Source organism: Falco cherrug, chromosome 4, assembly GCF_023634085.1.
Source record: "Falco cherrug isolate bFalChe1 chromosome 4, bFalChe1.pri, whole genome shotgun sequence".
NCBI lineage: Eukaryota > Metazoa > Chordata > Aves > Falconiformes > Falconidae > Falco > Falco cherrug.
Window position 1 is genome coordinate 92,530,115 of NC_073700.1, and position 27,890 is coordinate 92,558,004.

At 41.5% G+C, this 27,890-nt stretch overlaps 1 protein-coding gene across 11 annotated transcripts; it reads right to left on the bottom strand.

The window, feature by feature from the left end:
• NEUROD6 (neuronal differentiation 6) lies at positions 1-27,765 on the bottom strand. Of its 11 annotated transcripts, XM_055709304.1 has the most exons (6): positions 27,482-27,765; positions 26,939-27,015; positions 26,504-26,592; positions 25,324-25,417; positions 9,850-9,938; positions 1-1,935 (listed from the first exon to the last, which is right to left on the bottom strand). In XM_055709304.1, exon 6 carries the CDS (start codon positions 1,912-1,914, stop codon positions 901-903), a length of 1,014 nt encoding a protein of 337 aa, XP_055565279.1. In that variant the 5' UTR covers positions 1,915-1,935; positions 9,850-9,938; positions 25,324-25,417; positions 26,504-26,592; positions 26,939-27,015; positions 27,482-27,765; the 3' UTR covers positions 1-900. The 11 variants fall into 11 exon arrangements, with proteins under 11 accessions (XP_055565279.1, XP_055565271.1, XP_055565277.1 ...); XM_055709296.1 differs by lacking the exon at positions 9,850-9,938 and having other exon boundaries at positions 27,482-27,764; XM_055709302.1 differs by lacking the exon at positions 9,850-9,938 and having other exon boundaries at positions 1-3,004; positions 27,482-27,764.
• Between the last annotated feature and the right edge of the window lie 125 nt (positions 27,766-27,890).

Sequence of the window (27,890 nt, forward strand, 5' to 3'; positions counted from 1 at the left end):
AGTATCACAGCTAATCGATGTATTTTAAAAGTGGAAACATCTATGTTTAATTGCATTTAAAGTACGCAGTGAGAAACCACAGTTATACATTGTTATAACAAACCTTTACATCTGAAGTCAGAATAATACAAAAAAAGTGCTGATTATATATGGTCAAAATAACTGAGGCAAAATTTCGACAACATCTTCTAAAATATTAGCATGTGGCCTCTGCCAGCAACACTCTAAAGGTCAAGCTGAATAATGTCAGTGACAATCACTGGTTTTCCTTAGCTTTCCCAAAAACAACCACCCAAAAAACTGGTTTGATTTTTTGTTTGCCTTTTTTTTTTTTTTTTTTTTTTGCATAGCTTTCGATATTGCTGCACTCTCACCTCTGCATATTGCAAGCCCATCTCGGTTCTGAGATAATTTCTTTAAAGTTCTGAATATTTTTAATCCAGTTCTCCTCAAATACATTATATATATTTTCTACCAATTATAAATACATCATTTTTATTAATCTGATTTCAATAACATGCATTTGTATAATTACTGTACAATCAAAATAGACATTGACTTTACACAGTGTGTATGCTTTTATTTCAGCGATATTGTTCAGACACACTGCTCAACAAATCAAGCAAAGAGGGAAATAAAAAGAAAAAAAGGAGGAGGGGGAAATAACCTCTGGGAAGAAACAGAATCTCACAGTGTTTACAGACAAAAAAACAAAAGGAAAAATACTTATCAGAAAAAGGGTTTATTAATACATAGAAAATCCCCACAATAGTTGAAACACACTTTAGGAACTAGTAAACACGTTAAATAGAGTTGTGCCAATTACGCAGTGCCCAAGCATCTGCTTGCTCTTAATTAGATGGGGAGGTGAATGACCACTGTTTATTTTCATTTTCCTCATTAATTATGAAAAACTGCATTTAATTCATCTTGCATGGTGAGAGACTGGCTGCGCAGATGTAAGTCGTAAGGGAAGTGGCTCTCTGTAGGCAACCTGAACATAGAGCTCTGCCCAAGGGGACCCCTGGGTGGCACTGCACAGTAATGCATGCCGTAATTGTAATTTTTGCCATAGTCCAAGCTTTCTTCTTGCTTCAGGGAAAATATCCCATTATAGTTAATTGGGGGAGGACTTAAGGGACCTTCAAACTGTGGGCTGGCGCACTCTGGGGAAGTGCTTTCATAGAAGGACTCGTAAGCACTGCAGTAATTGTAAGGTTTCATGGACTTGGAGTTGTCTAGAGTCCCATGCCCCGGGGGGGTGCCGAGCTCGGGGCTGTGGTAAGGGGGGTAGAAGGTGGAGTAGGGCGAGCGGGTGTGATGGGCGCCTTCACCCGCCTGGCCCATCAGGAAACTTCTGGCATTCAGTTGCAGGCATCCCGCCACCAAGTTTGTAGTTGGCTGGGACAGACCCTTGCACAAGTTTTGGACGAAGGTGAGCAGGTCGGGTCTCTTGCCAATTCGCAGGATTTCAGAAAGAGCCCAAATGTAGTTCTTAGCTAGTCTTAAAGTTTCTATTTTGGACAGTTTTTGTGTTTTAGAATAACAAGGGACCACTTTTCTTAAATTGTCCAGGGCGTCGTTAAGGCCGTGCATCCTGTTCCTCTCTCTAGCGTTGGCTTCTTGTCGCCTGAATTTGATCCTTTCCATCCTGATCTTGCTCGTCTTTTTTTTCCGAAGGCCCCTTCGCCTGGGCAAGCCATTCTCATCCTCCTCTTCTCTCTCTTCCTCCTCCTCCTCTTTTTCTGTGTCTTCTCCAGGGGATCTTTTAATATTCTTTCCTCGGAGCACTATCTGCTTTGAAAAGCTCTCTGGGTTCTTCATTTGCTTTTGGTCATCACTTTCTCTGGAAAACTTTCTACACATCTGGGATTCTGGCATTACAACAGACTCATCAAACGGTAGTGTTAACATGGTTCTATAATCTTAAGTTACCTGAAAGAATGCCAGCACAATATTTAAATATTTCCATTTTTTAAAGTTTGCCGACTTACATACACATCCTCACACACCTTTTGTGCGTCTGCGTGCACACACTGTGTATATGAGTACGTGTGTATATATAAATGCACAATTACATTTTTTTGCACAAAATGCCAGTTGCGAATGCTCGCTTTTTAAAAAATAAGAGCCATCCAGAATTTTAAAATCACTCAAAACATTCAGGATCTTGCAACTGAAACCCCACATTTCCCACAGATAAGTATAGGGTAGATCAGTATCTAAAATGTACAATTATCTCCCGGCTCATTTATCTTATTTTTAAACAAGCCCTTCAAACCCTTGCCACCGTGGAATTCAAAGAAATGCAAAACATGATAAAGCAATACAGAAATTTCATTAATCCAAATTCCCCTGGGTAAAAAAATGAGGAGAGCGAGAGCAGCCTTAAAATTGAAAAGTGCCATATCTCTACTAACTGATGGTTAAATATTTTAAAATCACTTTTTGACTTACATTTCAAAGTTTTGGGTTTTTCCCTCCATGTTTCTTCCCTTATGAATCAAGATATTAAACTCTAGCAAGTTAGAGTGGGCGAGAACAAAAATTAATGGAACGTTCCCCCCCCCCCCCCATCACTCAGCTAATAACAGAATTAAAAATGAAGAAATTTTATTTCTAATGATCTGTATGAAAATCACATATTACTTATTTCATATTAAGACAAAAATCAGAATGATTTAACCCTAAACGTATTCAGATTAGTTAGGAAATAAAATCCCCCTACCTTTATTTTTCTCCTTTTTCCCAGAAAAAAATTCTAATTGATAATATCTGCTTAGTTAGAATCAACTTATTTGCTTTTTCTCTTTTTTCTTTCCTCCTTTTTTTTTTTTTTTTCCTCACCCCCATCAATTGTTGGGGGGGAGGAGGTGAAAAATTCCCTGCACGCTATAGCAGTGTTTATGTTCTGCAAGGCTCAGATGTCTCCCTCCAGCTCGTAGCTGACAGGAGCGGTCTGTAGATTCTGACTGCAATCCTGCACGTGTGCTCAGAATCCAGCCTGGAATGGAAAAATAATTCCCTTTTCCCAATTATTTTGCTTTTGTTTGCAGTTTGGGAGCAGCAAAAGCTTGGATCCCCCAATCCTCAAAGAGACAAGCAAAACGAAGGCAGGGACTTTTTTTAATAGAACAAAACTAAACAAAACCCCCAGTCAAAGACTAACTCTATCAGTATTGTCTACACACTTGCAATATTACATAACACCAATGAAAGTATGCAATTGCATCAGAAGAATAAAATGTTAGGAGGAGTTATTAGACAGTAAATAGCATACATAAAATACAAGACAATGATACTGTATCTTTAAACACTTGCATGCACACCCAGCACCAACTGAAATATATCTTTATTTGTATTACCTTATCTTTTTATTTCATTCAACAATCAGTTTTCATTTTTTGCCTTCCAAATCTTTTCAGTCTGAATGTCGCATCGTCTCCTGGAGTCTAGATCTGTGTATATCTGCACTATCTCATTGATCTCTAAAAAGTGACATTGATGCCAACTGCCAGAGCTGGTACCCATGCCATCTGCTAGTGACGTCACGGGGCAGAGAAAACCACGTGAGCCTTTCTCCTGGGACCTTCATTCTGCACTGATCATCTGGCATCCCTGTAAGTGGGTACCAGCATTCATGTATCAACACAGAAGGTTAGACTGATAGAAAAAAAAAAAGAAAAAAAGAAAAAAAAAATCTGCACCAGCATTTCACATACAGTAGGTGCATTTCCACTGGAGCTGCTTCTTTTTAGCAGTCTAGCTGCACGGATAGATGTGCCAACATTTGGTGCTATCCCTGCCTACAGGTACGGCTGCCCTGTGGTTGTTAATACGGTATTGTTTATACTAAAAGTGCTGTCTTGTATTGATCCGAGTCCCTCTGGTGCGCCTGGTACCCAGGAAAAAAAAAAAAAAAAAAAAGCAAGGAAGGGAAGGCAGGAATGGGGAAGTAATGCCGTGCTCTAACACATAGCACAGTCACAAAAAGTAGTTTTCATGTGAAGCTGCTGGCGGCTGTTTTTGGGGTTCAGGGTTGTTTTTTTCTGAGTGCAGCGTGTTGCCCCAGAGCACAGGATAACAGGAGCAAACCTTCTGCCGGCTGTAAGAAATCCTCCCCTTGCATCCCTGGGTGGTTTTTCACCTTCCCGAAAGAAGAGAGGCATAAAGAGCCATTCGTGGGAAACTGGACGTACAAAGTACAAACGATGCCTTTTTCCGGCAGTGTGTGGCAGGGCTCGTGGGTCCCCGTTTTGCCCCGCTGCTGTGCTCTGTGACTGGGGGGCACCTGCTCCTGGCAGGGCAAGACGCTCACTGGTGTAACTGGGGGGGGCTCGCAGGGTTTGCCCCCCTGCCAAATTTTGTCTGCCTGCCTGGCCTTTTTGCAAACGCTTCCCCGAAATGTCTTTAAAAACTGAGTTCCTTCCTTTGGAAGCACGCTCTTCCTCCTCCTAAAAATCTCCCCCTGCTCTTCCATTTGCCTCCCTGGCTGCTGCTTTCTCCTTGGTGCCCTTGTTTCTCCTGTCAGCTGCCTCTCCTGTACTCCCTGCTCTTCCTCCCTTAACCCTTTTGTCTCTTTCGACAGGCAAGAAACTGTTAAATGAAGCTGACAAAGCCTCTCAGCTCAGCCTTGCCATGGAGCTTATGGCAAACTCCACCTTGGTGTGTTTGGGGCTTGTGGGTTTTTTTTATATTTAAGGAGTGGCATGTCACATATAAGCGATATCAAGAGAGTTACAGGGGGAACGATGTGTCATCTTAGAAGCATTTTTTTTTTTTTTAAAGTTTGCTTTCATTATAACCGCGTATCACCGCTTTTTAGTGACTAAGTAATCTCTATTTTAAAAAAAGTGAGCGACTGAGTATGCTTTTAGTATTAAAATAATCCCTGGAAGAGCTGCTATTGTTTATGGGTCCGTGTCAGTGTTTCCATTATAAATCCTGTTTTTGAAGGGTTTATAACTCATCTGCTTTAATTCACGTTGGGCCCAAGCTTGGCATTAATGTTCCCAGCCCCGATCCAATTATTTTGTTTTCACAAAGTTTCATTTAAATCTGTTTGGGCATTTTTTTATTAGAGAGGGGGACAAAAAATAAGGCAGCAGCAGAACAACGTGTGTGTGTGGAAAGCGTGTTATGTACACGTACATGTACGTGCTCAATGATTTTAGAGCTTTTCAGTAAAAAAAAAAGAAAAAAGAAAAAAAGACCTCACCCCAAACTCTGCATTTTTTTTACAAAAGTGAGACACTGGGTTGTTCATTCTTCACAGAGCTCAGGCCTCTTTTTTATTTTATTTTATTTTTTAGGCAAATGTATTTGAAGCGACAAAGGTGTTAAAACTTAAGTGGCAACTGTTCAAAAGGGGCAAGAGCTGTACTATTCCTAACATTCATTTCATTTTATCCCAAATACTACAATGTGTGTAACAGAGAAGAGGGTAGAATCCCGTTATTCTCAATAGGAATTTATGTATTAAGATTTATATTGTGGAAGGTCCTAAGGGTTGTCAACCTTTTCAAGGATTTTGCATATTCAGAGTATTATACAATGCACGATAATCTAAATATGCAAAGTCCTGAGAAACCAAGCCCTGTTTCAATGCATACTAAAAATACTACGAGAAATTGAAGGAAAGGTCGACATTGTAGTGGCTTTGTGTTACGGGAAGGACCATCAAAATTTCCAGTTATATCACCCAGGCTCCAAAATACACTTTTACAAAAATATTTTCTCTGTCCTTTTTTATTGCTGAAGTAGGTAGGTTTTTTTTTTAACTACTCAAATATTATTCTAAAATCCATTTTTGAGTGGCTTTTATACTGCTACTAAAAACAAAATAAATGAATTAGTTTGTGTTGAAGGATTCCCTCTGTAGTTGTATCATTACATTTTTGCAGATTCTTAATCCATCATTTGACCTTTTTAATATTTTCAAATAAATAGTGGAGAAACAAAATAGCTGAGATATCAAGGTTTAAAAAGCCTCTACTGTGCATGCATAATAACTTTTCATAAGGATTTTACTACGCATTTTGTATTATGGATCCATGATATGCAAATGTGTACTGCTGTTAATATGCATTCACAGCATACCCCATAACTGCTGCTTTGCTGTCTACTGTGAATGCATGTTAAGAATAATACACAAAACACAGTTAAATGCACTCTATAGAACGGTTGCACAGCACCAAATATGTTACTGAACACATACCACAATTTTTTTTTTCCTGTGCCCAGGCTGTATAGTCTTGAATTATAAGTGACTCTATTTCAAATGCGATATTGTAATAATACATTTAACACAGTCAAACATTAATAGATTCACTGAAATAGTACTGAGTTCAAAGGACTGCAGAATCTCCATGGTGCATCAGGGGGACTGACCCAAACTATGCCGCAATCAATGGGAGTCCTTCCAGTAACTTCAATATGCTATCACCGGAACCCCGGGGGATGTCTCTACTCCTTTCTTTTTTATTATTTTTTTAAATTTTTTTTCCTTCTTTTTTTTTTTTTCCATCATCTCCTCCCAGCTGGCCCATATCTCCTAGTTTCACTGAAACAGGAGAATCTCATCAGAATTACAGAACTCTAATGTTTGCTCAGGAACAGTTTGGTGTGTGGTACTCTGGGTCTTGCACTGGTTGCAATGGGACCTTGTGGGCAGCAAGGGACTCTTCAGAAGGGAGAGTTAGCTAAATCCTTTTTTGTTTGTTCATCTTTCCAATGCAGACACTGAATGTCACAGTAACTCTGCTCCTCATGAGTGTAAAGTAGCGGTGACAATCCTGCAGTGCCAAACTCCCTCTTCCTTGCTCACAGCCTGGCCATGAGTTTACCGTCCTGCCCCAGCACCTGTATGCACAGCCCAGGCACTTGGGCAGGACTAGAAACACCCGCTCCGACCCCGCCATGGGCAGGCTTCAGCATTTGATGCCTGTGCCAGAACCTGGCTGCATGCCTGCAGCAGGGTTGGACCCTCCATTGCCATCGGCAGGGACCCCTGTTGCCCTGGGAGTGAGACTGGGGGATGTGTGTGTAGTGCATCCGAACCTGCAAAGCCAGACCACGAGGGGCAAGTACGTGGGTGACAGTATGAAAAACTGTGGCCCCTATCTCCAGTGTCCTGTTGAGTTCAGAGGTCAGGAGGAGGTAGGAATACCTCTTTGAGGGCTTTGTGTGGGTTTTTTAAAAATATTTTTGTTTGGGTTTTTTGTTGGTTGTTTTTTGGTTTTGGGGTTTTTTTGTGGTTTTTTTTTTTTAAATGAAAGTAGGGTAATAGAGGTGGTGTCATAGGCAGGGACTCTGGTCTGCCAGCCCCAGTGAGTGTCAGACTGGTCAGGACTGGGACCCTCTGATGAAAACAGGACTCTGTCCCTACCCTGCAGAAGCAGCTGCTGGAGGAGGAACCAGAGCGATTTGCGATGTACATGTTGCATGCCAGCTGCCTATCCTATGTGCAGCTAGCATGCTGTGGGACTGAAATGATGTGCGTCCCTGTCCGGGGGCCCTTTTCTGCCTCTCTGCATCCCCAGCACGCTGCCAAAGACTACAGCCGGTTTTGTGAGGAAACTCACTGTTCCCATCAAGTTGGCTAAGCCCTCTCCCACCAGTGCTAAGATGATGTTCAGGGATATGTCCTTCTCCCAGGAGAGATTAAAGAAAACACTAATGGGGACCCTCAGCTTCAGAGAAATAACCTACATTAGCTCAAGAGGATTTGGTTCAGTCTGAAAATGTGATTTTAACACATCTGCTAATGCCACAAAATATTATAAATGTGCTTTGCACTATCTAAGCCCCCTGTAATGAAGATGTACGTCTTGCTCTAATCAGACATCCTTGGTTTTATGTCTTGAATAGGCTGATAGGGACAAATATGAAAGAGCTGTGAAGGGGTAATTTACTCTATTTTAGTGGGAGTCGCTTGAGCAAAACATTAATTTAGAATCTGAAAATGGTTTCTGATACTAATTGCTTATGGTTAACCAAAAATTAGTTTGTGACCAGAAATTGCTCTAAAATTTCTGAAAGACAACTAGAATGGGTCTGATTTAGATATTACATACGTTTGGCATAATCCTATTAATTTTGAGCTGCTCCTGGCTTATTCTAATGTAAATGAATTGAGAGAGGGTGGGACCAAAAAATCTTAAAGTGGAAAAAAAAAATTTAAATTAATAAAATGTGTTCTGCCTAGAACAGTAATGGTACAGTATAGCCTGAAATTTTTATTTCCAGATTGAAAGGTGATATGTACCTTGCAGCAATATGGGATCGAATGTACTTCTTCCCAGGGGAAAATGCTCTAGTCAGACCAGTCACGTAGCTGTGTTGCTTCTTGAAAATGCAGGGGGTTAAGATCATTCCTATTGCTTTGTGGTGTGAAGCAACCCTATGCTACATCTGAGAAACTGTTCTTAATTTTTTCATCCATACTTTGGTGACTGTGGTTATTGCACTCTCTGCTACCCTGCCTTGAGGATGTCCTGCGATCTGTAAGTTTGGCAGCCTTGAGAGGCTGCAGCAGGGACACTTGGCTGTAGCGCACACCCTGATGCTGCCGATCGGCATCTACTCTTTAATGGCAATCTCTGTCAAACAGCTAGTTAGTGATGCTGTTTTTCTCCTCTCTTTCTTCTGCCGGTGCCTACAGTGATTCACAAGCACGCTTCCTCCGTGTTTCCATTTTAAGAATGTCTCTTTCCCCCTGAAAGTGTGTTTTTTGGGATGGACCTTGCAGCCAGTCCCTTCTAGAAGAGGTAGCATGGGTGTGCATGACCCCAGAAGCGCCCTGCACTGCTTCCCCTTCCCCAAGCAGACCCCAGGGCTGTGGTGCGTGCCTTTTCTTCCATAAAGCTGGGGCACTCCTTCCGTGCAAAATCTTGGAGGACGATAGGCTGCTTTCCTCCCTGAAAATTTCCCCAGCAAGAGGCGCCTGATGGGATATTCTCCTTGGATCACCTGTGTGGATGTTCCCGATACTTTTCCTCCCTTCCCACAGCCTTCTCGCTGTGAGGGGGTTACCTGGTGTGCCAGGAGGGACAACGTGCAGAGCCCTAAGCAGCAAGGTGGCACTGGGGCAAAGCCCCTCTGGGAAGCGGTGGGAGCTCTGGGTGCCACCACCAACTCAGGAGAGCAGAACAGCCTTAGAAAAAGCATGTGCTGAGACGAGCAGTTTACTCAGGACTACACAGCATGCCCTAAATTAAACGTGAGATGCAAGGAAACAGAGAAGTTGAATTAACACTGACTTGAAGGAAGTGCAAAATAAACCCGAAGGGTAACACCAACTTCTAGTGGACAGTTCCCTCCCAGGAAAATATAGGATGTTTTTTAAGGGGAACTTTGAAAAAGATCCTTGCAAAGTTTATGAGAAACTCTGACATTTCCATTATTTGCAGCAGACCTTTGAAACTCAGCAGGGAGAAAGCCCGCAGGCTAAAGAAATGACTTTTCTTTACCCCCATGAAATTTTATCCAGGTTCAGGTGAGCTGTAAGCTCCTAACTAAGAATAATCAGTTCCTTTCTCTGGCGTGCACTCCTCAGGCAAATTTTAGCAGCATGCTGAAATAATACCTGAACACCTTAGGAAAAAAAAACAAACCCAAAACAAAGACCTTAAAAATAACAATTCTTCTAAACCCATTTTGAAAGCACATTATTAAAGATGAGAAGTTGAGTGGCTGACAGGAGGAAATGCCACAGCTACAGTTGCCTATGAAACCTCTGTTCTCTTTCTTTATGTACAAATATGCAGGTAGTTTCTTAACAGCACAGCTCAGCTGAAATGACTGTTTTTATGAAATAATATTGTGTGGGGCAGGATGACTCAGACTTACTGTAACAGGAATATCTGCTCCTGTTGGTTTGCCTTCTATTATCTGAATTTATAACCCTCCTTGGACAGGGCTCCTCCCAAGATAGTGGTCTGGTGAAGATAAGTAAATTTTCTGTTCAAAAAAACAGGAAAACTCTGCAATCAGACATCCCAAGCTGTTAATGAACTACAGCCTCCCTTTACATTTCTCAAATTTGTGTTACACTTTTGACTCCTCCTAGCATCTGCAATTGCCAGCCAGCATCTGCAACACGTGATAATGCGTGTACTTCAAAACCTTACTGGAGATCTTTCCTTAGCAAAAAGAAAGGTAACTTTGGGTTAAAATAAACCAAACCAAACCAACCTAAGCATTCAGTATTTATCTTTATAACACACCTATGAAGCAAGGAAGTGCTGCTTTCCAGGAGGAAAAGGGAGGTACCAGGACCTTAATGGCAGAGATCCTGAACTTGTTCCACTGATTTAATATGCTCAGTAAAAACATGAAGAGTAATCAAGAACCCAATGTCTATTTGATAAACACTCCAGAAATCTTTTTGGAAGCAGATTAGATGATGTGTAGTCCCTGGATCCTCTAGTCTTTCTGCTCTTTCCCATTACACAAAACTATATGTATCCTCACTGATTCAAAGGCAGTGGGAGATGGACAGTAATATACTGTGGAAAATTTTGGCCATCCCATTTTACCTCAAGACACAGAAAGTTTGTCACAGCTGAGAGTGCAGGCTGGATCCTTTGGGGTGTTTTACCCACAGGATCAATTTTCCCCTGACAGTACTGGAGGTTCAGTGGGAGAATTTGACCGCAAATAGAACAGGGTTTTATAAAACTGTTTTCTGGATTCAGTCCCCAAGCTTCTGAGAAAGTGAAAGGCACAGCCAATTTTGGCTTAGATGTAAAGTAGTGCTGAATTCAGATTGGGATGTAATGATCTTTTTCCAAAATCATTTTGGAAAATTGATGTTTAAAGGAAAAATTTTCAGTGATGAATGAACAACTCTATTACTTCTAACTGCAGAGCTACTTTTAGAGTAACTGATACTTCTCATCTTTATGAAACCCCATTTTAATGTGTTTTTCACCAACTTCCCTGGGCAAGTGGACATGTTGATGTAAGCTGTAAATTTCTTATATTGCCATTGCAAGCCTCATGACTTTCCTAGAATAGAGTAAAGAGGAGAAGATAAAGAATATAATGATGCTTCTTGTCTATTCAAAAATACAATTGAAAGAAGTAGGTCTCAGGAGAAGATTTTGCTTACAGCCGCATAGATATTTTTGGTAAGATCTGTGGACATCCCCTCAGAAGGAACATCATCTAACAGTCAATAAAATTTGCCAAAATCAACGTGAAGTTATGATCTGCCATAAAGAGAGGTGAGGTTATCGGGTATTTAAGTACAAGCTGAAGTAAACAGTAATTTCAGTGATTTCCATCCCTTTCCATCTCTTACGTCTGCATAGTCTCTAAGGAGTTGTGTAAGCCCTACAGCTTGCCAGCTTCCTCAGCCACCAGGCATGGTGAAAATCAGTGCTTCACGCCACAGCCTTGAGTTCTCAGTGTTGTTTTTGGAGGTAACCACTCTGCAGAGCGGTCTCACCTTGCAGGGTGTGAAAGGAAAGCGAGTAGTATCTTTTGGCAGCCCGGAGTTTTCATTTCAGTCTTTGGGCTGGCTGAGGACTGGTTTGAATCCCCAAATAGTTTAAAGCAGCCATGGCCAGAATGCACCTGGAAGTTTGGCAAAAAGCCTTCTTTTCTGGCCAATTTCCCTTTCCTAAGAAGGGAGCATGGCTTGCTAAGCCAGAATCCTGCTTGCATTTTCCTTCTGTTGTGCTAGCTGCTGTGTAAGTTGACTGTCTACCTGGCTTGCATGGCCTTACTGGGGGCCTGACTCTTTCAGCTCTTGAAGTACTGGGTAAATGTCATACTGGGCATAGATTTCACTGATCAGCAGAAATAGTACTGAATATGCACACGTTTTTATCCTTTTTTCCATTCCACCCCCACCCACCCCCCTCCGTGGTATTGTTCATGTGTCGGCCAGTATGTATCTGGCCTTATTTTGGTTTCTTTGTGATCATCTTTAATTCAATTGCTATTTTTGGAGAAATACTGCAGTTTGATTGATTATTACTGCGGTGTGAGCCAGGAGAGCAAAACCATACACTTTTGCAAAGTATTCAAAGACATGCACTCTGAAGAGCATACTGTAATATGTTCAGGGCCTCATGCTTCTGTTTAGGAGTTTTATGCATGGTTTGGGTTGAAATCTGAAGTGCACTTTCCGCCTAGAGAGGCATGTTGGCTTCTGCATTCTGCATTTGGACCTGTAAGGCATCTTGCTGTGGAAAGCCATCTAGGTAAAATTTATCTCGAAAGGGTACTTTGCTGTGAATTTTGAAGACAGCCGTGTGGAGAACATTTGCTGTCACCAGCAGATGGTGAATGGAATAGCCGTCTCTCCCCGTACCTCTCAGCCCTTGAACAGGCAGTGCAATAACGGTTTGGTGAAGTGATGGAGGAAATACATGCGGTGAAATCCTGAGGAATTCAGAGCTCCTGCACTATGCCTTGAAAGCTGGGTGTTAGAAAAGTAAAATCTGTGAGGTTCAGGTTGGTGGGGTTTGGAGTAAATAGTGCTTTTCATTGCTTTCCATTCAGTCTGTTATTCATTTGCCTCTTGCAGCACCAACTAACATCAATGAGTTTTTTTGCAAAGACTGTACAAATGCTCTGACTCCCGTGGAAACAGAAATCTGAATTATGAACAAGATATTGCAGTTTGATTTTGTAACATAAAGTGGCAGAAAATGGAACATTTTCTTTCAGAAGACTCTGTATGCTTTTCAGCATAAAACTTTGGGTATTAAGTGCAATAAAATGAAATTTCATCCTGAGAATAAGATGTTTAGGAAAAGTAAGGTCTTGAATTCATTTCAAAGGGATTCAGAAGGATACTTCTTTTCAAAATAACATATTATACATAATACCAAAACCAGAGCAGGTTTGTTCGTTGTGGTTTTTTTTTTTCAAAATGAGACATTTCAATTGATATCAAGAAAATATTTACTGAAAATTTTGCATTGTGGAACACTTTTTTTTTTCTTTGCTTTTGTTTCACGTCTGAAGGAAAGTTAATTTAGAACTGTGAGCTTTCTCCAAACAAAGGAATGCCTCAGTTTGCCTACTGTACCGAAATCCGTATAGCACCTGGGCAAAATCAGTATTTCCAAAAGGCAAACCTCTTTCAGTCATGAATTCTGGATTTGCAGTTTTCACTTCATTAATCCATTTCTCTGTCATTTACTGTATCCTGTAATTCAGATAGCTGATTCTTGTTGTTTAACTACCATATAGTAATGTTTCTACATGCTCCTCAGATCTTTTTTTTTTCTTCTTCTTTAATCATCAGCAATTCTCTGAAGTAGCAGTTCAGGCCCCCTTATACCCTCAATTCCATTTTGCCAAAGACAACACAAAAAAGATAGCCTTTGTTAAAAAGTTTAATGTTCTTAATTAGTGGAATTGTCAGACTAATTAGAATACCAATTAGAATTGGCAGGGCTATCGTTAATTTAGAAGTGCTGTGGTCTAGTGTTAATCGCTATTAAACCTTATAGTTTGTGAAAGAGAGGGAGTAAGGAGATGAATACACACACACACAACCTCCCTCCCCTCCCATTTTAAATGTTAAGGGTCCATAACCATAACGATCTGTGCTGTCAATGTGTACTTAGGGACTGTTTAATCCATGGAGACGTTGATGCAAAGTTAATAACTGTTTATGTACAAAAGTAGCATTGAGGAATAAAAACTTGGGACTTTTGTGTGTGTGTGTGCCACTATTAAAATAGTGACATCCTACCAGTGGCTGGAAAAGATACTCAAATCACCAAGGACTTATCAGAAATGTGCAACAAAAATCCACTGCACTTCCTTTTTTACTTTTGGTACTGTGAAAGTTACTTTTTGCTTCTTGCAGCACATGGCAAATAGAGTTCTCACAGCACTGTACATACTGAAATTAAGCTTCAGCGCCTGCTGGTTCAGTGAGTTTGTATCAGTGTTTCATAGATGGAGGGGCTATCGCTCAAGTTCCCATGGTGAGTCAGACGTACAGTGGGAAATACACTGAGAGCTCAGCAACTTTCGGTCTCTGGATCTAACCCACGTGTACATGTGCCCTGCCCATGAACCTAGTTTTAACTTTTAAGTGGTGGGAAGGTCGTGGAGCAAACCGATTTTAATTTTTCATCCTCAAAGGAAAATAACGAAACTTCTATTCAATCTATGTACTTAAAACATCTGTTCCTGACTGAAACCATAAGGGACAAGTTCCCAGAGGTGGAAGCTGTGAATATTGCTGTGAATTCCATGTACACCACTACCACGCTCAGAGAGCCCAATTTATATCTGCAAGCTATTAGGAAAAAAGGGTGCTCAGGTGGCTAGAGAAGCACGCAAGAGCCTGATGTGTCCAGGTCTCAAGCACAAACATAACGTTTCCTAGGTACAAATACATTTTCCACTTTGATGTTTTCTCCAGCTGAGATGATTGCCTTCTGAAATCTCTTACCCATGATAGATATAGGCAAAAGTGATGCTACTGATTATTATTTGTCTGGGGCAACGGTGGTGTGAGCTAGAAGAGGATAGACTGAGAGCAGAGCAGAAAAAAGAAAGTTCAGTGACACTTGTCTATGGAGCACACAAATTTCCTCTTGGTAATGCAGCACAGCGTAAATATTTTTCTGTTCCTCTCCAGACTGACCTAGCCATTTCTCTATTTACAGCACAGCTAGCCCACAGTCTGATAAAATTCATCTAGACCTGCCTGTGCTGTCTTTTCTATTCCAGAGAAAATGAATAATTAATTTTCAAGGAAATTAGATGTTTAAATTGCATCTTATAAGTATATGGTCAAGAAAGCTTTGCCTTGGTCAAATGGCATCTTGTACATTAATGCTTCATTTAACCTCTGGTAATATAAAGCTGTAGTCAAATATGAGATGGTGGCAGTTCTTGCAGAAAAGAAAGGTGTCAATTTATATGCTTTATATAGGAAAAAGGATTTAAGAATCAACTACAAACTTAACCTTCATAGTTCCTATCATGTTACTGCTCAAAGCTAAGATTTGATCCTGGATAAGTCAAAAACTGAGAAAAATAATTAAAATACAATAAAAGAAATTAACTGATGAAAAAAACATTTAACTGAAAGCCAGCAGTTTAATTCAGTTTTTCACTAAGTAAGCTAGGTAGTCAATGTTAAAGAATTATATACAAAACCATTTTGTTCTCCGCTTTTTACATTAGAAGGTAATTCAAAAGAAAAATTAAAAGAGGAACTAAAAATTTGTAATTAGTTAACAACAACAACAAAAAAACTTTTCTCCCAAGGCAAACTGTTTTAAAAGTGTAAGAATCCTCCCAAATACCCTAGTTGATTTATTTTTAAATTTTTTTAGGGATTTTTATTGACTGTAGGTCTTTTTTCTTTATTTAAGTACTAGCACACTCATTTCAAGGCTTTAGTTTTGAGCTGCCTAAACACTGTAAGCAATGTGGTCAAGCCAACCTGAGATCACTAGGACACTTAAAATCCCATCAAAAGTTTACTCCCAATCTGTCAGTTCTATTTTCATTGAGAGTTTTTCTGATTAGGGAATGAAAAGAGATTCCTGTCGTCTTAGGCTGCTGCAACATTTGCTCTCAGCCACATATTTCATGCCATAACATCGGTCTTACAGAACCCAAAACATTGTTATTGCCATTTTGTCCCAGCAGACACGTGCAACCACAGGATGACAGTGAGGGTGGTAGGAGTTTTTCACTGAGCTCAGGTCCCGGCGGATTTCACTCAGCATCATCTTAGGTGGGTGATGAGTAACAGCCCTGCAGGTACACACGAAGCTGTGCAAGGACTCGCATCCCCCCAGCTTACTGCTCAGTAGCTGCCTTGAGTGAAAGCCAACTGTCTCAGCTTGCTTTTAGAGAATGGAAAGAGGCACCGTCTTCTCCTGGGATGTCTAAATTAAGTGCAGTGAGTCACCTTCCACTCCTTTCCACTAACTCTGTGTGTTTGACAACTAGCTGAGGGCAGACAATTTTTTTGGTGGGTGATGTTAAATAAAATTAATTCCACTGTAAGTCTTTGCAGGGTCAGGACTAGACCTGGCTGGAGATCCTTTGCCAGGCAATTTCCTTATGATAAAGTTGTTCTCACAAATCAGAATTTTCTTGGGTGTGTTTCATCATTACTGAAGTCTGTTGGCTATCTGCTCAGAAAGCCAAAACCAGTCCTTTGCGGGGTCAATAAATCCCAATGGGAATAACCTGCTGGGCTGCCCCAAGATGTATATTTCTTTAGTCAGTTAAATGTCAATCTGTCCTGTCCCAGATGACACACTGGGTCATAGGAGCTGTGGTGTGGGGCTCAGTTCTTCTTCATGGCTTTTGTTCTGTGGCCATAAGGTGATTTCCCAGGCATGGTGCCATCCTGCCTCTGAATGACCATCGGTCCACGCCCTGATGTGCAGCTGGGGCAAGAAGCCGGGTTTGCAAGGGGCTGCCTGCTCCTGGGGAAAACCTCCATGATACCAAGTGCCACTGGAGAAATAGGCATTCCTCTAAGTGTCTGGTAATGAGCTACTGTTTCCTACTTTGTACATCAAAGCTGAAAAGGTTCACCTTCTGAAATGTAAATATAGTTTTTCAGTTGAAAATACTGTTAGGGAGTCTCTCAACCAAATATTGCAACCTTTTGTAATGGCTGGGATCGAAAACACAGACATTTTGGGGTAACTCACAGGAAGAATGCTCTATTTTTGGTTTATCTTTCACTGTCTCAAGGTACCTTGCAGCCACAACTCCATTTTAACCTGTCATGTGGCAGGCCCAGTGTTTCTGCCTCAGCGTAGTACAGCAAAATATCCCCCGACAAAGGTGAGCAAAGGACTTCCAAGTCTTTTGGACTTGGAATAACAAGTCTAAAACAAGAAAAAACATAAAAGAAAGTTAAGCCAGTCTCTGGTAGGGCTGTGGTGGTTCAGCTCCACTTTTATGACCTGGAAGTCCCTGTCCCTGAAGCACTGACCTGCTTCACCCCTTGATTTGCATCAGAGATGCTTGTTGCTGCCTTCCTGGGCAGCTACCACTGTGGCACCCAAGCCCTGGGCTCCTGCTGTTGCTGTGTTTTGCTATGTCCCCCTGTGTTTAGCTATATCCCCCTGGCCTGGCCTCATGTCTGGTTCCTGATGCAATTGCCCTCTCTGAGCTACGGTGGTGATGCTGCATCAGTGTGGGAGCAGAGAGAGGCATCGCTCTGCTCCTCTGAGATGAGCAGCAGTCTCGTTTGCTTCTCTGGATGTCTTACCACTTGGGTGAGATGGCATCCTTGTGCTTGGAGTGCCTGGAGGCAAAGAGCTGCAGTCGTGGAGCTTCAGTATAGACAAATGATTTTCCCATTTTACTGCTATTTCCCCAATCATTATTTTTATTTTTGCTTAGGTGGTTTGCAGTTACCATACTTATTCATTCTATTGTTTGCCTTTAGGGCTTCTCTGTGCCTTTTCTCCACCATTAGTCTGTTCTCCTTTTTTTCCCCCAGTGATTTTATATGTAATCTTTATTTTAATCTAGCCTGATAGTTGTCCTCTTGTCCGTTGTAGATGCAATTGTTTCTAAAAAGATGAACAATATTAATTAATTTCTTTGGTGCAAAAGACCTTGTGTATTGTGCCACCTCTTTTGCTCGAGTGATAAAGTTTTCCTTATTTTCTCTCCCTGTTTTATTCCAGCCTTATAAAGAATTAGGTAAGAGATTAAATCAACTGCCAAAAGCCATCCATTCCCATAACAGGAAGGACCATGTGGGGTTGTAATCCACAGCTGAGGGCACAGGATTTTTCCTGTTTATTTAGACCTAAGATCGGTTTCATCTCATCATTATTTTCTGGCAATAACCATCGCCAAAGAAAGACCCCTAAAGTGTGTACATGAAGGTTAAAAAGATATTGCCCTTGTTAAGTCTCAGCCCGTTCTCTAACAGTTGCTGAATTCTGTGAGCCCTGAAGCATGACCCAAAAACGTTATTGTAATTAATTATGGTAACTGATATGCATATCAATTCCTTTTTGCAAACATACATTTCTGAAATCCACTTTTTGTGGCAGTGAGCTCTCTAGACTAAGTACGTATTGAGTGCAGTCCATTTAGGATGCTTTGTTTTGTTTTTCTCTGCTTAAAACTCTTTAACGTGTATGAGCAAATCAGTTACATCTCAGATCTAGTGAAACAGCAACATTTCAGCTGTCCTTTTGCCTTCTTTTCCATCACTGAGCCTTTTCTTCCTTGATTTAGAATGAACAGGACCTTGTTCAGAACCCATCACAATCCTTGATGAATTTCTGGCAATAGTTGCTGTACTGCCATAAGGTTTCCTACTTCTGTGCCCTTCCTCCAGACATCACTGAGTCAGTGCGCAACTGAGGACAAGGCTGCAAATTAGCTCGGCGCAGTACGCATTCTGTTGTACTGGGGCCACCAGTCCTTCCCTCAGCAAGGGAGGGGGGGTCTTTAACGCTTAAAAAAAAAAAGAAAAAGGTGCTGGAAAGCAGTGCCCCAGCCCTATGCATGTGGAAAGCATTCACCTGGAAGCAGCAGAGTGACTCTAGGTAGGTGACCTGCTCCTTCAGAGCAAGGCAAAAGGAAAGGCATCGCTGCAGTTCTTGTTCGCGCTTTGCTCACATTGGGTTCTTTTTTAAATAGGGCACTAATAAATAGTGAATAATATATAGTGAAATGCTAACAGAAGTCAATAGCAAGTACACTGGTTTACTTGCCAACAAAAAACAAAAGTGAAAATGTTAACATGTGAATGCTGCTCTCTGTATGAAGTGCCATGTTCCAAGCATAAGTGCAAACTAAAACCCCATTTGTGTGAATAGCTAATTATAAGGGTGAAAACACTGTCAATCTTAACACTCATCTGGGTTTCATCTTGGATGCCAAATGGGTCTTGCTGCCCTATATGTTAAGAAAAGTCTTAATTTCACAGCCCTGACAGGAGAATAAATATCAGCCAGAAGTAACAGAAAGGGAATAAACAGAGACTATCATGATGGAATTTTTATTAGCATCACTCTTTTCTCACTATATGTAAGTATTCTGAATCAAGACAATATTCTTGAGAAAGAAGTATCGGCAAAACTTTCTTTGCTATTTTATGAATGCAATTTTTTTAGAAAAAGAAAAAAAGAGAGAATTTTGTTCACAGTGCCTGCCGTGAGGAAGCCTACTGCAATTTGCAAAAGATGCATGTGCTGTGGAAGCTTTCTAATTGAAGCTAACCCATCAAAGGGTCTAGAGATTTTGTCAAATGTCTTAAGTTATATCTCACATCCCAGTGCAATTACAATTTAAATGTGACTCTTTAAAAAACACTACAAACAACCAGAAAAAAGTCCCATTAGCAGCTCATACCTATTCATTATTAAAGAGTTACCTGTGGAGTTTGGGGAAAATCTTTGCGTATTAGTCTCTAAAAACTTGTAGGGTTAAAAAAAAAAAAAAGCTTTTTTAAATATCAGGCAAAACCCACAGCAGGTGGGGAGGACTGTACTCCAATACAATATAGGATCCCGTGTGACTCCAGTATCCTGCAAACTTACAAAGATCACAGAGGTGGGTTTTTTTTAAAACAAATATTTTAATTTGTAGGATGTTAAATAGCATAGCCATTAGTACTTATTAATATTTCAAGCAAAGGTGGCAAATTTTTCAAAATAAATTTTATCTTTGACCGTTCCATAAACTACTCAATTTAACTTGTTTTAGCTTTTTTAAATTTTCTCTGTTTCCCAGAACCTAAGTCACAGGACTTTGTATTACCAGTTCAACAGTATTTTGTTCCAGTGTTTGGATAGGAAAGAAAAATAAATAAGAAAGAAGCTATCCTAAGGTTCCAAACTACCAGAAAAATACACAGCTTAAGTTCTGGTTAAACCTACCATAATAAAGGCTCTTGGAATTTAATTACCTGTGAACCTCATTTATTGTTTCAATTTAAACCAAATAATTTAAAGCATAAAGCAAAACATTTGCTCATGCTCTTTTTTTTTTTTTTTTTTTTTTTTTAATTGGGAGACTTTACATGAGAGATGCCGATCTCAGAGATAGAAGAGCTCTGTTGACTTTTATAACATCTTTATCTGATTTTCAGCCTACGTCTATGAGGTGGATTAACCCACTGTATCACATTGAAACTCAAGAAAATGCTCTGTCAATGTTTCACATTTGAAACAATGGTATAGAGCAGTGAAAAGTAAGCAAGTGGAGGATGAAGACACCTTCTGAGAGCTGTGCGAGGTGCTGCACTTCTAGTTAGCGTTAACTTGTGTGAGACTAGAGGATGCCCTCTGCTTAACGCCTTTCTAAACCTCTTAGAAGCCTTTGGCTCCTAGACTGCCTGTGATGAACGCTGCACCACAGTGCTGCTGTGAGTCGGTGTAGCTCCTGTGTAGGATGAGGGGACTCGGTGACCCTCGGTGACAGCCAGGTACCATTTGGTTTGTTATGCTATGGGGCTGTTTCTCTCCTTTCCTAAAAGGAAGAAGGGGTAGAATAAGCCCTTGCCATCTGACATGGTGGACCTCCACACCCTCACTGTGCTGGGGCATGAAGACAGTGTGGGGAACTCATCACACCTTCCAGATGTTGGGATGGGGAATGCAGGCCATGGATCCCCTGACGCTGGGCAGATCACTGGGGGAGGGGGGCAGTGGAATGACCCTCCCTGTTCCTGGGGTGCACGGGGAAGGTGAGGAGTGTGAGGGAGAAGTGGCACTGACCGGGGAGATGGAAGTTCCCTGTTGAAATAGATCAAAACCAAAGCAAAACACAAGGCCAGAGAAGGGCTCTGCAAGCAGTTTCGTCTTCAGCTACTCTTCATTTCTACTGACAACACATTCAAATGTGATCCAGTGAGGCTGGGGAACTAAAGCGTGTGTAGTCATGATGGTTTTAGCAGATCGAGCTTCCCAGGATTTGAGTGCAAGCTTTAGCAGTCCGTTCAGGTACTTTCTGCTTTCCTCCAGATTATCTTTCATGTATGTATAAACAGCATTTGCTGCAAAATGTGTGAACTACGGAGCTCGGAGTCACAGCCTGCAGCACAGCAAACTGGCTTTTCCTGGAGCTCATAATGTGATAATTAAATTGCTAACAGGCACCTTAGTGATGGCATTTACTGGAGATGTGAAAGCCTTCTTACAATCATACCTTTCTGTAGGGGACTCATCAGTAGAAGCAGAGCTATCAGAATCGGGGGGGGGTTTATATATTTTCTTCAACGAGTACATTAAATTTTTATGTGGAGTGAAACGGGACAGGACGTGTTTCCCTTCCACTGCACAATGATTTATTACCCCAAAAAGACCGCAGAACTAATTAGCAGAGTAATTAATTAATATAAATTTGCATATTTGCATTTGCAATTAGTGCAGCCGACTGATTAGTCTGAAAATGGGAAGTTTGACTCATTAGATGTTAGTGTCTGCTGGACCGGAAAGCGGCTGCCAGATGAGGCGAAAAAGCATAGAATAAGCATGAGCGTGTGCGTGCGCGCGCAAGCTCATCATGTCTTTTGTTAGAAGAACGGAGTGCAAATATGTGGTCTAAGATACTAAGACTGCTATTTTTTTAAATTTTTTTTTTTATTATTTTTTGCCTTTTAATCACCTTTTCAGCTGTTTTTTCCCATTAATTTACTTCCTGCAATGTGCGGCTGCAACCGTGAAACTCACTGGTTCTTCTGAACAGTCAGATCTTTAAGGGAGGATGGCTGCTGCAGATCTGATTTAGGTGCCGAAGGGGAGCTGTAAGGAGCCTCCTTGCCATGTGATAGATGGGACAGGGATATTTCCACTCTTCCTAGTTACATTGTCGAACCAATTGCTAACGCTGAGAGGTCAAGATCGGCGGAGCCCATAAAAACCTGGGATAAGTGATTAGCTTTCCAGGTTGCTGTGCCATCATCTTTTCCTCTGTAGACACCCTTGTGGGTGTGCCTTTTTGTACACACCTAAACAGTCCTTCTGCTTTCCGTACCTGGACTTTGTATGCCTGGACAGCCATTGTCCCAAGTTTTAATGAGGCTTTAGTGAGGTCTGAGAGACCATTAAAGAGAGATGTGCCCATGGGGTAATACATCCAGATGCCATAGTATCTGTAAGGTGACTACTAGTGCTTTTCTCAGGGTGCCACAGCAGAGCTGGTTTTCCATAGGGGTCAGTGGAGGGAGCCCTGGTATCTCTTTGGGGCACCTTACATTGCTGCCTTCACTACAGCTGGAGGAAAACTCCAGTCCTCCCACAGCGAGACTGATTACCTCCTCTTGAAGACTACTATGCTTAGGAATGGGCAATGAGCAGGGACTGGCCCCAGAACAGTCCTCTGAAAGCTCACTGGGTCCTTGTCCAAAAGCTTTGATCAGATTTTAACCATTGGTGCCCCTTTGACACGTGTGGATGTTGTGGAAGATGCAAATGCATATTGCCCATCACTTGCCATCACTGTGCATTTACAGTGTGGTGGAGTTCAAGACTTGTAGCAGCTTCCTCTAGTTCCTCTGCTGTATCACAGCAAGTCATTTAGCTCCTTCTTTTTTGATTTTTTTTTAAAATTTGCTACTGAGTTTAAAAATTTAGCTATAGCAGTTAGAGCTATAGTATAGATGCAGTTATACTTTCAATAAAATCTATTTCTATTTTGTTCAAAGAATGAGTTTAAGCCAACATGCACTTTGCAGGCATAAACTGTCTCCTCTGGTATAACTTCATTACATTGTAAAATCTGAGTGCAAACTGGGCCTAAGTCAACAGGAATATTTTATAAACTTGAATCCATTAATTTTTGTGGGATTTGTAGGTGTTGATTAGCTCCCAAGATGCCCCCAGCATATTAGATGTATACAAGATAATTCAAAACATAATCATCCCTATGAAAGGAGGCAACTCCTGTTTTTCCTTCATACACCTACATCCAGGTAGGATAAATTGTTATTATAATGTCTGTGTGGGGATTACAAGCAAAATTACTTTTTTTTCCCCTACCAATCAGTAAATTTCAATTATACATTTACCACAAAAAATTAATAAATTCTATGAGCATTTGAAAATAATTACAAGATGAGAAAATACTGCTTTCTATTGATATTATTTCTGCAATACTGTTTCAATTATTAAATGCAGAACTAGTAAGACAGAATTTGTGAATGAACATTTGATGAAGAAAGCACTAATATGGGTAAAGAATGTTACTTAAAAGAATCTTTCTACCACTACAGATGAAGATACAGGTTTTACAGTCATTCTTTTAATAAGATTATTTTTCAAAAGTTCTTTCACACTCTGTTGCATCATAAAAAATTAGGAGAAGATATGAGCAAAAATAAAATTTGTCCTTTGTGAATGTCATCTCAGGTAAAAATTGAACAATTTGTAGGACCAAATAACTAAATTTACTTTTGACCAAAGTCATTACTATACTTGAGATGGAACCGGATTTCCAGGCACATTCAGGACCTATAGAGGCAAATTGCTTTCCACTGCTGTTTTCAGTGCCTCACTCCCATCAGTTTCTCTGTCTGCATCCTTTAGCACTCTTTAAAAATCTGGCCCTGTAGGCAGGTGAGAGACATTTCAGGTGTGAATACATGTATGTACATGAGGCAGCCCTGGCGTGGGAGCCGTGGCACCACGCTATGGAGGTGTTTGTCCTGATGTAGGACATGCTGCCTGTTATCAAGGCATGTTATCGGGCCTCAGCATCACACACAAACGGCTATTCTGCTTGGTACCCCATCAGCCTGAAGTGCAGGCAGATGCATGGCTCTACATGTCTGCAAGCTCCCAAGTCACTGAGCTGTTCTTTGTTTTAATTTACAGACAGCTGTGAATTTGCTTTTGGATCTAAATTGTAATATCATTTTCCCATATTTGCAGCTCCGTGTTCTGACTTTGTCTCCAATTCCAACCGTCAAAACTGTGCTAAGAGAAAATAATGCTCTGGCCATTTAGGGAGATCCTTTCCCTCCTCACCCCCCTGAAATGCTGATTCAACAACTGAGAAGCTGTTCACCTTCTTCCTAAACTCCCCCGTGCAAAATAGCAAAACATTCTGTTTTCATGAGGTCCAAATGTTTCATTTCAGCTTTATTGAAGAGTTGCATTTTGATAAGGCTGTTTGATTCCAACCACAAAGTAAACCATTTTGCAGAAGCATGACGCATAAGCAAACAGAAAAGTACAGGGCGTACGATGCCTGCAGTTGGAGAGCACCCCCAAAGAGACTCGAGTGGCAGCAGTGACACAGCACTCTTCTTGGCTACAGTACAGTACAAAGAGAAGGATCACAATGCAGCTAGCTTCCTAGGTCTAATTAGCTGTGGAGGGCCAAAGGAAAACCTGTGACATTCAAAACTGATAACTGAGGGAAAAGTAATATGTATTCATGAGACGGAAGATGGGCAAAAGCCAGCTTTCATTTGGACTCTAACATTGCCTGCATCAGTAGGACTAACGAAAAATGGAGGTCTTCCACCCCAAATATTGGAAAAATACAGATGCAAAGAGAAAGGTCAGAATCTCTCTTTCTATGTGGTTGACATGCTGGCAAATGAGTCCCGAGACAGAAGATGGTTTCACTTGATAAAAAACTTGTTATCTGTGCAATCCATTTCATAGCAGTGACAAGTAAAATGGGACTTTTTGAACAACTAAGATATTTTTTTTTTTTTGCCTGCAAACATGGGCTATGTCCGGGAAACTGCAAAAATAAATCTCCTCTCAAGGTTCTGGTGCCAACAGCTCAGGTATTTCAGCAGCCACTTCCACAAGTGAGGTACAAAGAGGTAAAAGAATCTCAGTGTCTGACACAAGGGTATGATTAAAGTAGCCAAACCTCTAAAATGGGTACAACAAGGAAGAAAATGACAGTCTGGATACGTACAAATAACTGCAAAAAAAAAGCAGCTCAGCATTTCAGGGAGACTATAGGCTCCCTATGCTATCGGCTATTATTTATCAAGACTCTGCAGCATATTCTGAATATAGCCTGCCCATCCTGGGTGAGGCAGGTGAGACTGGAAGAAGAGAGCAGCAGCCACAACATTTGGTAGGAAACACCTGCTGGCCTGTTACTGGCACACGAGATTTCCTGGGAAAAGGGCGCACGATGCATGAATGTTGACAGGAGGTGAAAACATACATGACAACTTAGAGGTATGCGACCAAGGCAAGAGGGAATACCACCACTCAGCCAAAATTCGGGAAGCATAAACTAAACCCGGATCACAGCAGAATGCAAATCACTGCATAGCGAATGAAGGACTTCAGGCACCGTGCATGAAGTGAATGCCATGAAACAACCTCCCCTAAGAAACTGGAAGCCATGTGTTGGGTAACTACTTACCGATTCATATTGGGTACCAAGATCAGCAGAAGTCACAGGGCCTCCATAACAGCCGGGATGGGACAACAATCTGGAACATGAAGGACACTGTTGCCTTGGGAAAGAAACAAAATACTTTATGAAAACAAGGGAAGTCCCATCACAAGGAAGTCCTTAACAAGCAAGCACTAGTGCAAGAAGAAGCTCCACAGTGGAAGGATTGAGATTACAGATGTCAGCACAGCAAAATAATGTTCAGATGGGAAAAAAAAAAAGAATTATTGCTGTCCCTGGGTATCAGGAGCTTAGTCAGCACATATATAGCTGTGCTATTACCACTGAAACATATCACAGGCCCCCAGAGGACATTCCTGACAAACCTCTAGCATGTTCATTGCAGCACTTTTAAGCTGTGCTCCTTGAAAGCAACACGCAAGCCCAGCAGGAAAATTCCTTTAGGAGATTTTTCTTGACTCTAGTTGTGTCAGGCAGCATGTTGTAAAAGAGGAAGAAACATTAAAGGAGAAGATGTCTGTGCTGCAGCAGCATTTGCTAGGAAAGAAACAGAAAGTGATGATGAATTCAGTCTTTTGAAAGAAGAGATCGTGGCAAGAGGGTCTGTACAACAGTAAATTCCTTTTGCCCTGGCGAGAAAATGAAGAGAATTATGGAAAGTCTAGTAAATTGAGCCCAAAGAAGCTGTGGCCAGAGCTAGCAAAAAGTACCCCCAGCAGACACCTTCATATAGCACTGTCCAAAATATGATTTGGAGACACATCCTCCCAGTCAACATCTGTGTACTGATAACACCATGCTAATGCACAAAATCACAGGCTGGCTCCGTGTGGCAGGGCTGTTGCTGCAGGGAACCTTTGAGCGTAAGTGATAGACCTAGAAAAGTGAGGCAGCAGCTGGTCTCCTCTGGCACAGAGGAAAACCTATCTGATAATGAGTGAAGACAACAATTTTGAGCCCACTTGAAGGAAAGCAAGGCTAATAGGTAAGGTACCATACTACCACCAAATTAGTCTCATAAAGCAGAAAATAAATTTTTCCTGAAGACTCTTGAAGATTTTGGAGAATGGGTGTCTGATGCACGAACAACTGATGGTTTGCATGCCATGCCATCGCTGGGGCAGCTAGTCCAGGTGACTGAAGAAGAGCCACTGTTTCCTCAGACAGCTGAGAGACTTCAACATACCTGATGAGGTTTTCCCCTGACTCCAGCTGTGAAGGTGTTGCCCATCTCATGGCCCAGCGCTGGAAAGTTCAGCAGATTAATACAACTTCCTGGGCAGAGGAAGGAAGAGGAAATCCTCCTGTGACTAAAGACCATAAGGTGGAAGAAAACCTCCTTTCTAACAGAGGAAAACCCTATTGGACAGCATTAGGTTGATGTGGTAGTCTCCCAGGTGAAATGCAAAACATTCAGTTTGAAAAAGTAGTTATTTAAGTGAAGCTGCAGGCTCCAGGGAGTTGCTAATATTAGTGCAACTGCTTCTGATAATGAAAACTCAGGCTGCGATGCAGAAGCCGTGAGTGAGATTGCTAGTAGCAATTGCAAAAGCCCGGCAAGAAGAGGAAAGAGACTAATGCAGCTATAACCCCTGTAAACATGATCAGTCAATGACATTACCAGTGTGTGTACAGCCACCCGGCTTTCTGTACTGCCAAACGGTAGCCTCCTCTTCTGAGGAAGGTATCATCTATAGTCTATGAAGAGAGAGAGGAATTTTTTCAGAGGGCAGCCCTGAGCGTTTGCAGTAGGGTCCCAGACTATGCCATTCTCTGATGGTGCCTGTGTCCCATTGCTGACTGCAGAGGGACCTGGGGAGTGCAGCTCTGAGGTGGGTGCTCTGCAGGAAGCTGCCTCATTGTAGGTGTCATGATAACCCTTCCTACTGTGTCTTTGCATCGTTTGCTTGTGAAAAGACTTAGTAAACCAGCCCTTCTTGTTTTCTTCTCTCTCGTGTAAACTCTTCATGTTTGGGAATGGCCTGAACCTAGGCAATGTCAGTGAGAAAAAAGGGTTAAAGCTGAAATGACCTTAATTGGTGGCCACTTCGCCGTATTCTGCAGAAAAACCCATCATCATGAAGCCGAGACAGAGTGCTCTGCAGGTCCTGGCAGCTCGCAGCCTGAGCACTTCTAAAGAGATTCATCAAAATGTCTTACTTACGCAAGCAGGTGTCTTCCTCACCCCAGGGAGAAGCCTTCCCATGGCAAGCCTTGCAGAGGGGTCAAGGGAAAGCTAATTAAAGATTAAGACTACAAGGTGCAGCCCTCCACCAGAGGAAGGGCTGCACAGAGTTCCCCAGCAACAGCAGCCTTAACCAGGGGACTTCCAGCGAAGGGAAAACCCCAAGAAATTTCCTTTCAACCACAGCACCAAACAGCACCAGCGTGGTTCGTGAGAGAAAGCAGACATCTGAATGCAAAGCCGAGCTCACAGAGAAGAGCACGAGTAGCCAAGGCTCGTGTGTTTTGTGCAGGTCTTACACAATCAACTTCCGCCTCTCGTTCTCTCCTAATTAGGTCTTCTCATGCATCTGCAGTACAGCCTTGTGGTTTCCCTCCTGATCCATCAT